The 15,953-nt window shown below is 37.6% G+C and overlaps 1 protein-coding gene across 1 annotated transcript in view; it reads left to right on the top strand.

Annotated features, from left to right (window-relative positions):
• The window catches only part of ncana (neurocan a), a 115,551-nt gene that overhangs the window by 37,792 nt on the left and 61,806 nt on the right, over positions 1–15,953 (top strand). The window contains exons 3-6 of the mRNA XM_067452866.1: positions 3,596–3,970; positions 7,946–8,120; positions 10,818–10,945; positions 12,069–12,350. Coding sequence (XP_067308967.1) covers positions 3,596–3,970; positions 7,946–8,120; positions 10,818–10,945; positions 12,069–12,350 — 960 coding nt within the window. The remainder of the gene's footprint in view (positions 1–3,595; positions 3,971–7,945; positions 8,121–10,817; positions 10,946–12,068; positions 12,351–15,953) is intronic.

The raw sequence follows: 15,953 nt of genomic DNA, 5'->3' as shown, positions 1-15,953 counted from the left end.
GCGACCACAGCTGGATTTGGGAGATTAGATTTCCTTTTCTTCCTTTATCACTTAAGCAAGGTTATTTACACTTTAATATCTGTGTGTGGAAACCAATGGGAAATGTGTTTACAGTAATGCATTTACAAGGCACGTCTCGCAGAAAGTTCACTGCAAATAACAGTGTTTTGATAAGTAAGGGATAATGTCCACCCAGCCGGTTGTTATCGCAGAATAAACCCCGCCAGAGTGATCAGGACCCCGAGGCGAAGCGGAGCGTCACTCTGAAGGGGTTTATTCTGCGATAACAACCGGCTGGGTGGACATTATCCCGCTTATTACACGGCTACTAGTCTCAAATAAATAATTATTACACGCAAAATATTGTCTTGAGATTGAATATTTTATTAGCTCTTACACAAAGCTTCCGCGAAGAAAAACAGTTCCAAACTGCTTTAAGCCTTTAATGCTGAAGATTTGCCATATGCTCTTGCTAAATGTTGAGAATGAATGCTGAAAGGGTTAGTTCAACCAAAAATGAAACCAAGCCTATGATTTACTCACCCTCAAGTCATCATAGGTGTATATGACATTCTTCTGTCAGACAAATACAATCAGAGTTATATTTAAAAATCCCAGGCTAACGTTAATCCCAGCAGTAGTTGTAGTTGTGTTTGAACTTTGAAGTCCATAAAAAAATGCAGCTGTCCGTCAAATAACGTGCTCCACACGGCTCCGATGGGTTAATAGAGCCTTCTGATTCCAATCGATGCGTTTGTGTCAGAAAAATATCCATATTTAAAACTTTATTAAGGAACCCCGCCTTGAAGTCTTCCATTGTAACCCACGGCTGTTTAAGCCACAAGATGGCGCCAGCGTTAAGCACAGAAGTAGAACCGGTCGAGATAACTCGCAGTACCCGGATGAGCGAGTGTTATCTGGAAATAACATACCGCTGGAATGCGCGATTGACCAATCAGAATCAAGTATTTCACAGAGCCGTGCAATAACATAACACGACATTACATGAGCCGACCGCTTCACAACGTCTGTCCGCTGAGGGTTCAAAATGCTGGATCAGGAAGATTTTCTTAACGCGTATAAATAAGGCTCTTCTGCTCACCAAGGCTGTATGTATTTGATCTAAAATACAATAAAATCTGCAATATCGTCTTTTTTAAATTCAGAATAACAGATTTCTATGTGAATATATAGTAAAGTGTGATTTATTCCTGTGATCAAAGCTGAATTTATCATCATTCCTCCAGTCTTCAGTGTCATGATCCTTCACTAATCATTCTCAGATGAGGATCTGATGATCAACACACATTTAGGATTATTATCAGTGCTACATTTTATTTTTCAGGATTTTATATGAATATAAAGTTCTAAATAACAGCATTTATTTCAAAATAGAACATTATAAATGTGTTTACTGTCACTTTTGATCATTTTAATGCATCCTTGATGAATAAAAGTGCTAATTTCTGTTCTAATTGTGCACATCTTTAACTTTCTCCATGAACAGTTAAAAATAAACTATAATACCAGCTTCAGATTTTACAGTCAGATTACTGTAAACACAATTTCAGTGTTTCTACAGACTAGGGAATGAAAGAGGCTGAAATGATTGCCTGTGGTGATGGAAAACATGCCAACTGCTGCTCATAGTTATAAATAAACCTGGAGTATTTAACAAGATTTGTCTAATTGACTGTGAAAAACGATGTTGCATGTTTAAAATGACAGTGGATCTCTTGTTTTTCTTCATTTGAGTTCTGCATGATACTTTTACATTTATACATTGTGCATTTATGCATTAGTTTTCAGACAACAAAGCCTTGACTGTTTGAATTGTGTTTACTGTGTGCATTATAGGAGTGTAATAAAGGCTGTTTGTTCATGTAAACGTTTCAAAGCTCAAAGTGCAGATAAATGGCGTCCTAAAAGAAAGAATCGATTCTGAACTGAAACGAGTCGTCAGTAATTGAGTCTCTCTTCCTGCTGAAGCTGTAGGTTTGTAGCTCATTTGCATAATACCGCCTCTGGTCCTCATTGGCTGAATGTGCCCCGCCCTCAATCACTGTAGTTGTATCTGAGACTGGAAGAGTTTGGTCTGTGTTCACGTGGAGCAGACGCTGAGATTGATACGGTCAAACCCACGCCATCGCTACTGTTCATATCACTGAGATTCAGATATTATAATGAGCATTTGATTTCTGACCAATCACAGCAGACTGGGCCATCTGACCAATCAGAGCAGAGCAGCTCTCAGAGAGGCGGGGTTTAGAGAGACTGAATCTTCTAATGAACCGTTTCAGACTCTGAGAGAAAAGAGCTGATGCGTCGGTCAGTGGATATTATGAGAACATTACAGCGTTTATGACCTTTGATGCTTTTGAACCTGTCGTAGGAGATAATTGAATAGCATAATATAAGACTGTATCTTTTAGTACAAAGCCTTCAGATTGACTGAGAACTGGACTGAGATCCAGTTAATAAGCATCTCTCAAAGTCCATGACAGTCAGAATACGATGAGTTCAGCTGAAGAATATCCTGCTTTTCTTTTAAAAGAATAAAACCAATCGAGTGTCAGTTTGAGAGGCGAAGCTTCAAAGAGCGTCTTTGTGTTTTTCACTCACAGCTCTGACGTATTTGTAGAGTTTCTGCCTGTTTTAACGAACGGAGACGAGACGCTCCGGCTGAAGAGCAAATATTATTCATGTGTTTTCTGTGTTTGACTCTTGAGGACGGTGTGAAGGCTTTTGCTGTAATTACCCGTTGGGTTGAATGAGGAACAGTAAACTGGACTTCTGAAATCTGAATTTCTCTCGATGTATAATAAATCGTCCCTGTTTGCTTCCTTAAACCACACTCATCCGCTTGTGAATCGGCATGTATTTCCAAAGTCTTTCATCAAAACCTAATAACTTAGCCTGACGTGGTCATACTCAGCTCTAGTCAGAATGTGAGTCTGATGCTCATTGGGCTGTGATTATGGGCCGTGTTTCAACCCAACCAGGAAAGACCTCGATTGGACAGACCGACAACCAATCAGAGCAACGAAGCGACGCATAACGTTAGTTGTCAAATGTCAAGTCTGCGGTTTTCCCGCGGGTTTTATTCCTTGTCCGCAGGTTGAAGCGACCTCAATTATGTGATATATAGACACAGGAATGCAAATTTTAGCTGGCAACCTTCCCAAAATAACAATTTTTACCCCCCAAATGCCTTTTTTTTCAGGGCTTGTTTAGGGCTAGTAGTTGGCGGGTTTGTCTGCACGCGTGCTGGAATAAACAATCTTTGCCGGTGTTGTAAAAAAAAAAGTTTAATAATACACAGAGTAGCCTACTTACCAACGTGATCATGCATACGAACAATTTCTCCGTTTAGATTTGAACAAATTCACTACAAGCTAATAGCCTAGAAATCTAGACGCACCCTAGCAGCAGCAAATCTAATCTGCCGCGAGTGTCGTCTAGCAACTCTCAATACCCTTCTGAGCTGTAAACACCAAACTCTGGTCGGGCCACCCCTTTAACAGTTTAAACACAAGAAACATTGCACACTTGAGCTTTAATTTAAACCTGTTCATTTCTTTCTCCTCTGTCGCAGGTGTGACTCGAGCCGAGACTCTGGTGACCGTCCGGAGAGTGACCCATCCACCCTTACGCCATCCGTTGGCTGACTCCGCCCTCCTCCCGTGTGTGTTCACCCTTTCGCCAGCCCTCGTTTCGGGCCATGGTCCGTACATCCACTGGACCCGCGGCTCCGGAGACCAAGAAAGGACAGTTCTGTCCGCTCGGGACGGTGTGGTCAGAGTCCACCGGGCTTACGCCGGTCGGGTCAGTCTGCCCGGTTACTCCGCCAACCATCTGAACGCCTCATTGGCTCTCTCTCAGCTCCGCTCCAATGATTCAGGGACGTTCCGATGCCACGTCGCCCTGGGAGACCGTTATGAGCAGGATACAGTCAACCTGGAAATCACAGGTGAGATCCGAGCAGGGCCTGAAATCATCCGCTGTTTAAAGGAACTGTATGTAAGAAATGTATTTTAAATGAATCATAAAATGGCCCTGATATGTCACTAGACATTAAGAAATCATGTTCATTTCAAATACTCATATCACTGACAACAGCCAGGATATTGTCATTATAAAGTTGTTGTTGCAGCCCTCAACTGATGTTGATGTTGACATGTTGTGTTTTGGCCTGAAGCTCCGCCCTCCAGCTATCGACCAATCACGAAGTCAATAGTTTTTCGGGTTGCCAGATCTGCTCTAGTTACCACAGCTTCAGATCTACAAACGTTCCTGCTGGTTTCTGCAGCCAATCTGGCAACCTCGAGTCAGGGGGAGGGGGATACACCGCTCTACAGTCATTTAAAAGTGATTGCAGTACCAGTTTTGGCCACAATCTTACAAACACTTCCTTTAATATTCAAGATCCGCTGTTACTGGACCTCTTCATACATATTTCATAGCATTACACACATTTCAGGATAGAATATGTCCCTTGAAACAGTGTTGAAATATTAAAATATAAATATTAGATGACAAAAAATGTATTTAAAGAAATGTTGACTTTGCATCTAACTGAAATAAAATAGGTTTGACGTACTAAAATTATTCAAAATAGAACTGATGCTAAATAGAAATATAAAAAAGCCAATTAAAATGCAAATAGCACAAAAAAATCACTAATAATAATTATACATTGAACTGTTTGAATGTATAATTAATAATTCATATAAAATTACAATTTTATTACAAAAATATTATAATTTACAAATGTATAATATTTGGCTGTTTTTAAAATAATTGCATAATATTTGTAAAATATTGTAATATTTGTTTTATTTTAAATATTGATCTGTTTAAACATTGCACTGTAAACATTGTTTCAAATTAACTTTACAGAATTTGTGAACAAGAGCTAGAAATGAAAATTATCTATAATTATTTTTTTATTATTCATATAAAAAAATAAAGTTTTTATAAATGTATGATATTTTTATGTTTTTAAAAATACTGTTATAATATTTATGAAATATTATAGTTTTATAATATTTAATTTATAAAGCACTTTTCACAATGGACATTGTTTCTAATCAGATGTACAGAAAAACATTACAGTAATACTGTCTTAGAGGGCGTTCTGTAAGGCCCTCATTTAGCAGTTCAATTAAAAGAAAATGAAAGCTTAATATTAGTTTTGCACGGCAAAAGTCGAACGTGACCACTTGAACCCAGAACATCAGTTTTCAGATAAAGATTCATAAAAACTGCTGGCTCATTAACAATCCTCAGAGTCTGCTGTGAATTAATTACATCGATTCAGACTGTCAATATCACACTCGTTTGAGGTTTTCCCTCGTTTCCTGTCTAACTTCAGCTCTGCTTTATTTTCATTTTCATCTGAGGAGCTCATTAACGGGTTAATTGGTCATAACTCTTTAATTAGAGCACTGTGATTGATTACCTGAGAATGAGGGATTGTGTGAATTCTGCTGAGGAAAACAGGTGACGCTTAATGAGGGAAATTACACTTACAGCTGCTGATAAATCATCTGAAATTTTCTACATTAAGAATGCACATGCTGTAAAAGACAATGATATCCAGTTATAATATTGATATATAGGCAATCTAAAATTGATCTGGATAATGACACTAAAGGCATGGAAAACACAACACGACTTTTGAATCAGTGTTTTTGAACAAATCTCAAAAAATGTTTCATCTTGAGTGAATGATTCATTGAATCACTCATAAAGACTTCATTTGTTCCATTACTGGATGAATCAGTGTTTTTGAACAAATCTCTTGAGTGAATGATTCACTGAGTCACTCATAAAGACTTCACTTGTTCCATTACTGGATGAATCAGTGTTTTTAAACAAATCTCTTGAGTGAATGATTCACTGAATCCCTCATAAAGACTTCACTTGTTCCATTACTGGATGAATCAGTGTTTTTAAACAAATCTCTTGAGTGAATGATTCACTGAATCACTCATAAAGACTTCACTTGTTCCATTACTGGATGAATCAGTGTTTTTAAACAAATCTCTTGAGTGAATGATTCACTGAATCACTCATAAAGACTTCACTTGTTCCATTACTGGATGAATCAGTGTTTTTGAACAAATCTCTTGAGTGAATCATTCACTGAATCACTCATAAAGACTTCACTTGTTTCATTACTGGATGAATCAGTGTTTTTAAACAAATCTCTTGAGTGAATCATTCACTGAATCACTCATAAAGACTTCACTTGTTTCATTACTGGATGAATCAGTGTTTTAGAACAAATCTCTTGAGTGAATGATTCACTGAATCACTCATAAAGACTTCACTTGTTCCATTACTGGATGAATCAGTGTTTTTGAACAAATCTCTTGAGTGAATGATTCATTGAATCACTCATAAAGACTTCATTTGTTCCAGTACTGGATGAATCAGTGTTTTTGAACAAATCTCTTGAGTGAATGATTCACTGAGTCACTCATAAAGACTTCACTTGTTCCATTACTGGATGAATCAGTGTTTTTAAACAAATCTCTTGAGTGAATGATTCACTGAATCCCTCATAAAGACCTCACTTGTTCCATTACTGGATGAATCAGTGTTTTTAAACAAATCTCTTGAGTGAATGATTCACTGAATCACTCATAAAGACTTCACTTGTTCCATTACTGGATGAATCAGTGTTTTTAAACAAATCTCTTGAGTGAATGATTCACTGAATCACTCATAAAGACTTCACTTGTTCCATTACTGGATGAATCAGTGTTTTTGAACAAATCTCTTGAGTGAATCATTCACTGAATCACTCATAAAGACTTCACTTGTTTCATTACTGGATGAATCAGTGTTTTTAAACAAATCTCTTGAGTGAATCATTCACTGAATCACTCATAAAGACTTCACTTGTTTCATTACTGGATGAATCAGTGTTTTAGAACAAATCTCTTGAGTGAATGATTCACTGAATCACTCATAAAGACTTCACTTGTTCCATTACTGGATGAATCAGTGTTTTTGAACAAATCTCTTGAGTGAATGATTCATTGCATCACTCATAAAGACTTCATTTGTTCCAGTACTGGATGAATCAGTGTTTTTGAACAAATCTCTTGAGTGAATGATTCACTGAATCACTCATAAAGACTTCACTTGTTTCATTACTGGATGAATCAGTGTTTTTGAACAAATCTCTTGAGTGAATTATTCAATGACTCACTCAAAGACTTTACTTGTTTCATTACTGGATGAATCAGTGTTTTTGAACAAATCTCTTGAGTGAATGATTCAATGACTCACTCATAAAGACTTTACTTGTTTCATTACTGGATGAATCAGTGTTTTTGAACAAATCTCTTGAGTGAATGATTCACTGAATCACTCATAAAGACTTCACTTGTTTCATTACTGGATGAATCAGTGTTTTTGAACAAATCTCTTGAGTGAATGATTCAATGACTCACTCATAAAGACTTTACTTGTTTCATTACTGGATGAATCAGTGTTTTTGAACAAATCTCTTGAGTGAATGATTCATTGAATCACTCATAAAGACTTCATTTGTTCCATTACTGGATGAATCAGTGTTTTTGAACAAATCTCTTGAGTGAATGATTCACTGAATCACTCATAAAGATTTCACTTGTTTCATTACTGGATGAATCAGTGTTTTTGAACAAATCTCTTGAGTGAATGATTCAATGACTCACTCATAAAGACTTCACTTGTTTCATTACTGGATGAATCAGTGTTTTTGAACAAATCTCTTGAGTGAATGATTCAATGACTCACTCATAAAGACCTTACTTGTTTCATTACTGGATGAAAGAAAAGTATAAGAAAAAGGCAGATTATTGCTATTGTTTAATAGCAATCATGTGGCTGTCCACAGAATGCGTTGTCAGTTCAGTAACTGTGTGTTAATATGTGTGTGTGTTTTCAGGAGTGGTTTTTCACTACCGTTCTCCTGTGGATCGATATTCGCTCTCGTATGCGGAGGCCGTTCGTGCGTGCGAGGAGAACTCGGCTCAGATCGCCACGGTCGAGCAGTTATGGGCCGCGTTTCACTCCAGCATGAACAGCTGTGCGGCCGGCTGGCTCAAAGACCAGAGCGTCAGGTCAGCTTTGGGAAATCTCATGCATTTCTTGTTATTTTCACCTCGAGCTATTACATAAGGCTCCTTTTGCAATACTGCAGGTAAATTATTTATTAAAGGGTTACTTCAGCGCTGTGAAGATTTATTTGTATTTAAACTGGGTCATTAATACAGTAGAAATGTGAAATTATTTTTAAATTTGGTGCTTTCTAGACTGAGAAAAGACAGAAAATGTATTTTTGTCTTCTGGGGAGGAAAGACAACAATTCCCAGAATGCTTTGCTGCCCTACGAGGCCACTCCCAAAGCGAAAAGCTACTGAATCACTTTGACTGGATCACTTGCCCAATGCGATAATTGTCATAAAATCAGTTCAGTTAGAGAACAGACACTACAATTAAAAACTGAACGTGTGTGTTCAATATAATGTGATTAAAGACCCTTTCACACCAGACGCGTAACGAAAAAGCGTAACGAATAAACGAATATTTCGCATGGGAATATTTAGCGTCAAAACCATTCACATCAGCCGCGACACGAATTTGCGACGTTTCAGAGCTCCAACACTCCAAAACATTCGCGGCGACAACTGAGAAAACACGGGCACTTCATCATCATTCAGTGAAGACGAGCTTTTCATTTTATTTAAAGGACCGAGAAGAAGGTTTCGGGTGCAGCCAGTCTTATAGAACAGAGTCTGAATGGGAGTCTGCTGATCTTGTACAGAAGCTAAAACTTTATCATGGCACTTACTGCACTTACTTTCTAAAGTCTGTGGGACAATTTGAGGAGCTCCTCCAGAGACGGCAGCGCATCTGACGAGACTAACACACACTTCAGGGAATCAATCGATCCGAGCAGATGTTTCCAGTCGAGTCTCAATGTGAACATTTCAGTGCCACAGACGTACTGATGGCAACACGTTCCCTTTCCATTATCGCGGACACAATGTTTAGAACAAAATCAACAATTTATAAAAGGTTATAAGTTATTGCCGTCTGTAGCATACAGTGGGCAAACACAGCTTACAGCTGTAATCTCATGAGAAATGCCTTGCCTGGCAAAGGTTAAAGTTGATTGAATAGCTCGTGACATCAACTGAACATTTCGTCACCTTTGTTTCCTTTTATGTGATTGGTTGAAGTCGTTTTTGTTGGCGCTATAGTAAAAAAAGAAAGAAAACCGAAAGGAAAAAAATAAATGTAGTTTTTTCGCCTCAGCACATTCGCGTTCGGTGTGGAAGCGCTCATTACACAAACAGCTGATCGGAAAAAAAAACATTGCGCAAATTATTCGCAGGTCAAAATCGCGTCCAGTGTGAAAGGGCCTTAAAGGGTTACTTCAGCGATTAGCATATGGCTTTGTATCAGTAGAAACCCTGGAGAATATTCAAATTATTGTGCTTTCCCCTCTCATATCTCCCTGAGACGAGAGATTTATGCATTTTATTTCAGGAAAAATTCCTCCTATGATGCAAAATGACGATTTTTGCATCATAGGAGGAATGTTTGCCCAGAGGCTAAAGACTACAGCCAGCAGAGGGAGCTATTTCCGCATGTTTTGAATCCGGCATTGGGGGATGGGAGATTACATTCAGCTTGCAGGGAGAGCTCAGCTTGCAGACAGGATCATTTAAACGGAGCTATGGTGAGCAATGTAAGTCTTTTAACTTCTCAAATTCATTTCTATGAAAGTTAAGCTTGCAAAGGCATGAACTGAAACGCGCCAGACTGAACTCGCGTTGTGAATGTATGCCGCGAGTGTAGTCGCGATTACCTCAGCTCTCATCACGAGAGCTCATCAGCTCATGATGTTAAATGTAATATCACTCCTGCAGTTAGTGCTCAGTGCTGTGAGACTCGCGCGGCGACTCACTCATTATATTGAACAGACACGTTCAGTTTTTAATTGTAGTGTCTTCTCTAACTCAGTCACAGTAATGACAGTTTTTGGCGTTGGGAATGGCCTCACAGGGCAGTGAAGCATTCTGGGAATTGTAGTCTTTTATCCCCATGAGACAAAAATACATTTTCTGTCTTTTCTCAGTCTAGAAGACACCAAATTCAAAAATAATTTCACATTTCTACTGCATTGATGACCCAGTTTAAATACAGATTCATCTTCCCAGCGCTGAAGTACCCCTTTAAGCCGCTGAGGGAGTGTCACTAACGCTGCAGGAGTCGGATTACATTCACCGTGATGAATGAGCTGAGGTAATCGCCACCACGGCAGTCGTTCACAGCGCGTGATTAGTCTGGAGCGTTTTCACTTCATGCCTTTGGAAGCTTAACTTTCATAGGAATTAATTTGAGAAGTTAAAACACTCACTTTGCTCCGCACCGTTCCGTTCCGTTTACATGAATACCCGAGTCGAGCGCTGTGAGTGCGATCCCACCCCCCCATGGACGGGTTGAGAACATGTGGAAATAGCTCCTCTGCTGGCTGTAGTCTTTAGCCTCAGGCCACAAATCCTCCGATGACGCAAATTGACGATATTTGCGTCATTGGAGTGATTTTTCCAGAAATAAAATGCGTAAATCTCTCGTCTCAGGGGGATATGAGGGGGGGAACATGATCATTTGAATATATTCCAGGGTTTCTACTGATAGAAAGCCATATGCTAATCGCTGAAGTAAGCCTTTAACGTCTCCATGACAACACTATATTTACATGCGTATGTCTGGATTATGGTCCGATCTGACTCCTCGTCTCTCCGCAGGTATCCCGTACAGACTCCGGAGCTCGGTTGCTATGGACACGCTGAGTTTTCTCGTGGGGTGAGGAATTATGGGAAACGGGACCCTTCAGAACTATTTGATGTTTACTGTTTCGCCAATGACATGACAGGTGAGATTCACTTTATCATTAAACGATATGCATTAACTAACCAACTAACTTATAGTAATGTATATTATTGTATATTGTATATTATTAATATTACATATTGATTAGCTAAATTAATATACTACCTAATATTGTATGTACTAAATAAATAATTTAATATATAATGTTGTATATGTCATTCAAATATAATTATAATTGTATTGTTTTATATATGTATTTATTTATTACATTAATTGTATATTATGCATTAATATGATACATTAAACATAAATGTATTTGTTTAATATACTACTAAGTATACTATGTACTAAAAAAATGTAATATTTAATATGTAGTATGACTGCATAATATATCATTAAATATATTAATAATATATTAATAATAATAGTAATTGTATTTATTTATTTAGTTAGTTAGTTAGTTAGTTAGTTAGTTCAGCTGTCAAAAATCAGCTGTGACCCTGAAAGCCATTAGGTCTGATTACCCTAATGTTTCTTAAATCTGTCTAAAATGTTCAATCTTAATAGATTCTTTAACTTTCTCATGCTCTCTTCAGATATAATAGCAGGTTTTTTTGACGTGTTGTTTCATTAAAAACATGCTGAACACGATGCTGTTCTGTAAGCTTTATTAAACACTCGTGCTAGTGTTGTGACATTAATTGAGCCGAACCCACGAGGCATCTGTCCAGCCGAACCTCACTCTCATCAGGCCTCATCCTCTCGTCCTTTTTTTTGTCTTTTTTCATCCTCGTCCTTTCATCAATTAGGTCTGATTACTCTAATGTTTCTTAAATCTCCTTAAAGATTGCTGGGTGTTTTTTAAATGTTCCCTAATAAATGTACGGCTCCTTAAATGTTGATTGTTGGGTGTTTCTTAAATGTTACCTAATGTTTCTTAAATCTGTCTAAAATGTTCAATATTAATAGATTTTTTGACTTTCTCATGCTCTAGATAGCAGGTTTTTGTCACGCGTTGTTTCATTAAAAACATGCTGAACACGATGCTGTTCTGTAAGCTTTATTAAACACTCGTGCTAGTGCTGTGACATTAATTGAGCCGAATCCACGAGGCATCTGTCCAGCCGAACCTCACTCTCATCAGGCCTCGTCCTTTCGTCCTCCAGGTGAAGTGTTCTCCGCCTCCGCCCCGGAGAAGCTGACCCTCGTGGAAGCCTCTGCTCAGTGCAGGTCCTCAGGGGGCCGGCTGGCCACCGTCGGTCAGCTTCACCTGGCCTGGAGGTCTGGGCTGGAGCAGTGTGAGCCGGGCTGGCTGTCCGACGGGAGCGTGAGGGTTTCGGTCAGAGCGCTGCGGTCTCAGTGTCCCGGCGAAGAAGCGGGCGTCCGAACCGTTCCTGCTGCAGAACTGAGCAACGGAACCGCACGCTTCGATGCTTTGTGTTATCGAGGTACGCCGTGTTACGCGGTCATGCATTACAGCAGCAGTTTGATAGTCAGTGATTGACACGACTAATTAACTAAACAGGAGAGAAACACAGGCTAAACTAACAGAGACAAGACATGCATACGTGTAACAAAAACAAACTATTCAATAAGTTTTACTTTTTTTTACAATATTTTTTACTGTTATTAATATTATTATAATTATATTATATTAGATGTATTTACTAAATAAATATATATACTAAAGTATACTATGTATTAAATAAATAATTATATATATATAATTAATGTATTGCTATTATTAATATTATTTTAACTATAATTCAATTTTGATTTAATTATTTACATATAATTATTATAGTAATTGTATATTATCTAGTAATACTGTTTTGAATATTTATTTATTTATTTACTAAATACAAAATATCAGAAATAATATACTATTAAGTATACAAAGTATAAATATATAACATTAATAATTATAATAATAATAATAATCAGCTAAATGTATTTTATAAACCAATTGATTATTGTTATTAATATTATTATAATTACATTTTAATATAATTATTGATAGTATTGTGATACAATTATTATATTAGTTGTATATTATGTATTAATACTATTTTAAATGTTTATTTAATTATTAATTAAATAAAGAAATATACTAAATTATATACTATTAAATATACTATGTATGAAATAAATAATTAAATATATAAAAGTAATTTATAATATATATATCATTAAAATAATCAGCACGTGTTGTTCAGATTAAAGATATTTTGCATTTTTAAACCAATTTTATGCTTTAAAAGTCACACTCAATTGTTTTATGGAAATGTAGTTTGATATTCTATACATTAAGAAAACTTGCACAGTATACATACTGCGTACTACATTTATTTTTAAATAGTAGATGGTATGTAATTCTGAACGTACCCTAAGATGCTTGACTATACAGATTTATTTCAGTCAGGACCGCTCAGTTCATAAACACCATAGACAAACTTTTTATCTGCATATTTTGCAAAAGTAACATTTGGCGATGTGGCTCTGTTCTCGATTCCCCGTCCTCATCATGAGCGCAGTGAAAAGCCAAGACAGGGAACAGGGACAACCTCCCACTTTTAAACTGGGAGAGAAGCGTAAGTCCCCATTGAGAACAGAGCGGCCATCACTGACAACAGAACGACACTGATGAAGAAAAAAACACAGATTGAGGAGGAGCTGGGTCCAGGCAGGCGGACTCAACTTAAAGGTGCAGTGTGTAATATTTATGAGGATCTGTTGACAGAAATGCAATATAATATACACAACTATGTTTTTTAGTGGAGTTTAAAGACTAGGGCTGGGTATTGACTAGTGTTGTAGTACTCGAGATCGGTCTTGGTCTCGAGACCGGTCTCGAGACCACTTTTTAAAGGTCTTGGTCTCGTCTCGGTCTCGGGCGAAGATGACTCGGGATTTTGTCTCAAGACCGGTCAAGACCACAGCTGAAGGCATATAAAGAGCAGAGAACTCCACCCAGCGCGCACTCTCTCTATGTCTTCAAAATAATCACATAAGCTCTCTCTGATACTTCACATATTAAGCTAAATCAAAAGTTCAGAAAACCGAATCCATGTTGAACGTTGCGCGTTCGGACAACTGTTTTGAAGTACCGCTCGTGTGAATTGCGCTCAAAAAACGTTTGACCAGCTAAACAGCTGACATAAATCATACATTAAATAAATAGGAAACAATTTCTATCCAGTTATGAAGTGTTTTCAGTGTGACAAACCTTCCGCGATGTTCTGACAGCCGTGATTCACACACAACGGGTCTGCTAATGTCCGATTCACGACCAAATGACTCATTTGAACCGAATCATTTTAACGACGGTAATAAGAACTGATCTGTTCAACAATGAACTGAACGAATCGGTTTAATCATTTACTCAGAACACCTCAGAAATGAGAACGCAAGTGTGCTTACCCAATTTAGCAAGAGTGGAGAGTAAGAATTATTAGTTTTAACTATCCACAGTATTTCAGCTTATGTATGTTGAATGTGTAGTAAAATAAAGTCTAAAATCATTTAGTTTAGACTGGAGTGAGGTGAAAACAGAACAAACAAAGTTAGCCACCACCAAAGACCATTTTTGACTCAGGAAAAACCCTGCACATATGAGATATTAGTTAAATCAAACTAGTTAATCAAAAAATGCAAGTACAGGGTTTCTTTTCCTTGTTGTTGCACAATAAAGCTGCACAATAACATTTTCAATTTGTTAATGAAAAATATGTACATATATACAATAATTTGCTTAAGCAGCATACTAATGCATATCTGTATGATACATATTCCACCTCCTGTTATTCACATTCATTTAAGACATAATGGACTGTGTCTGAGATTAATACCTCATCCAGATTAGCATTCTTAGGGAACTTTGAGTTTTAAAATGGGATTGAGCACTTTTTACAAAACTCTGTTAGTGTCAGTTTGGTGTTTGTGTCCACCATAGACTGTAAACAATATGGACAGGTCGTCTTCAGTGCCTCCCATTGACGAAAAGTTAAGTGTTATTTGCTTATAGAAGAAAAAGATTAATTCCCACAAAGCTGCAGTGCCTTTTGATTATTTGATCAAAACTTCTCTCATGGTACACTTACACACCCACACATACGAGAGAAGTGCCAATCATATGCATATTCCACATTTTATGGTGGGGACATGCACTGGTCTTGGTCTTGACTCGGTCTCGGCCCTTCAAAGTCTTGGTCTTGTCTTGGTCTCGGCCCTTCAAAGTCTTGGTCTTGTCTTGGTCTCGGCCCTTCAAAGTCTTGGTCTTGTCTTGGTCTCGGCCCTTCAAAGTCTTGGTCTTGTCTTGGTCTCGGCCCTTCAAAGTCTTGGTCTTGTCTTGGTCTCGGTTAAGGTGGTCTTGACTACAACACTAGTATTGACACAAATTTCACAAAACATTTCTCAAGGAAATCAAATCTCTGCTTGATTTATTCATACATGGATTAAATATTGAAGAACATAAAAATTATAATGAATATGTAATATGGTGCATATATTTATCAAAATGCTCCTCTCTAGAGTTAATTTTTCACTGACTAATGATTTTTTGGACACTGGATGTGGTTCTCTTGAGCTGAGCCAGAGCGATCTCAAGCCAATTTTGTAATAAAATGGACGTCATTTGAAATCTGAGACTTGGTTTCATATCAATAGTAACAAAGCACAAAGATTATTTGGACGGGAGGCGGTACAACAGGATAGACTTATTGATTTAGGAATCAGTATCGGTTTGTCAAAATGAGAAATCAATATTTTTTTTACCCAGCCCTAATAAAGACCTTACATAATGACCGGTTATATTTTTATTACCTTAGCATTAGTCATTTCTATCTACACACACCGTGGGTCCTTTGAAGGCACCATCATGTTTCTACAGTAGTCTCTACAGTGCGCTAGTCACTCTCTGCTCTGACCTTTATGTCCTGTCTCAGCCACCGTAGCTTCTCTATGTACTTTCAAAGGGAGGGGTGAGCTTTTGGGGGAGGTTGCAAATCACAACCTCACCTCTAGATGGCGCTAAAACTTACACACTGCACCTT

This window comes from Pseudorasbora parva, chromosome 9 (genome assembly GCF_024679245.1).
Source record: "Pseudorasbora parva isolate DD20220531a chromosome 9, ASM2467924v1, whole genome shotgun sequence".
Classification (NCBI taxonomy): domain Eukaryota; kingdom Metazoa; phylum Chordata; class Actinopteri; order Cypriniformes; family Gobionidae; genus Pseudorasbora; species Pseudorasbora parva.
The sequence above is the reverse complement of the archived record's forward strand: the minus strand, read 5'-3'. Positions and strand labels throughout refer to the sequence as shown.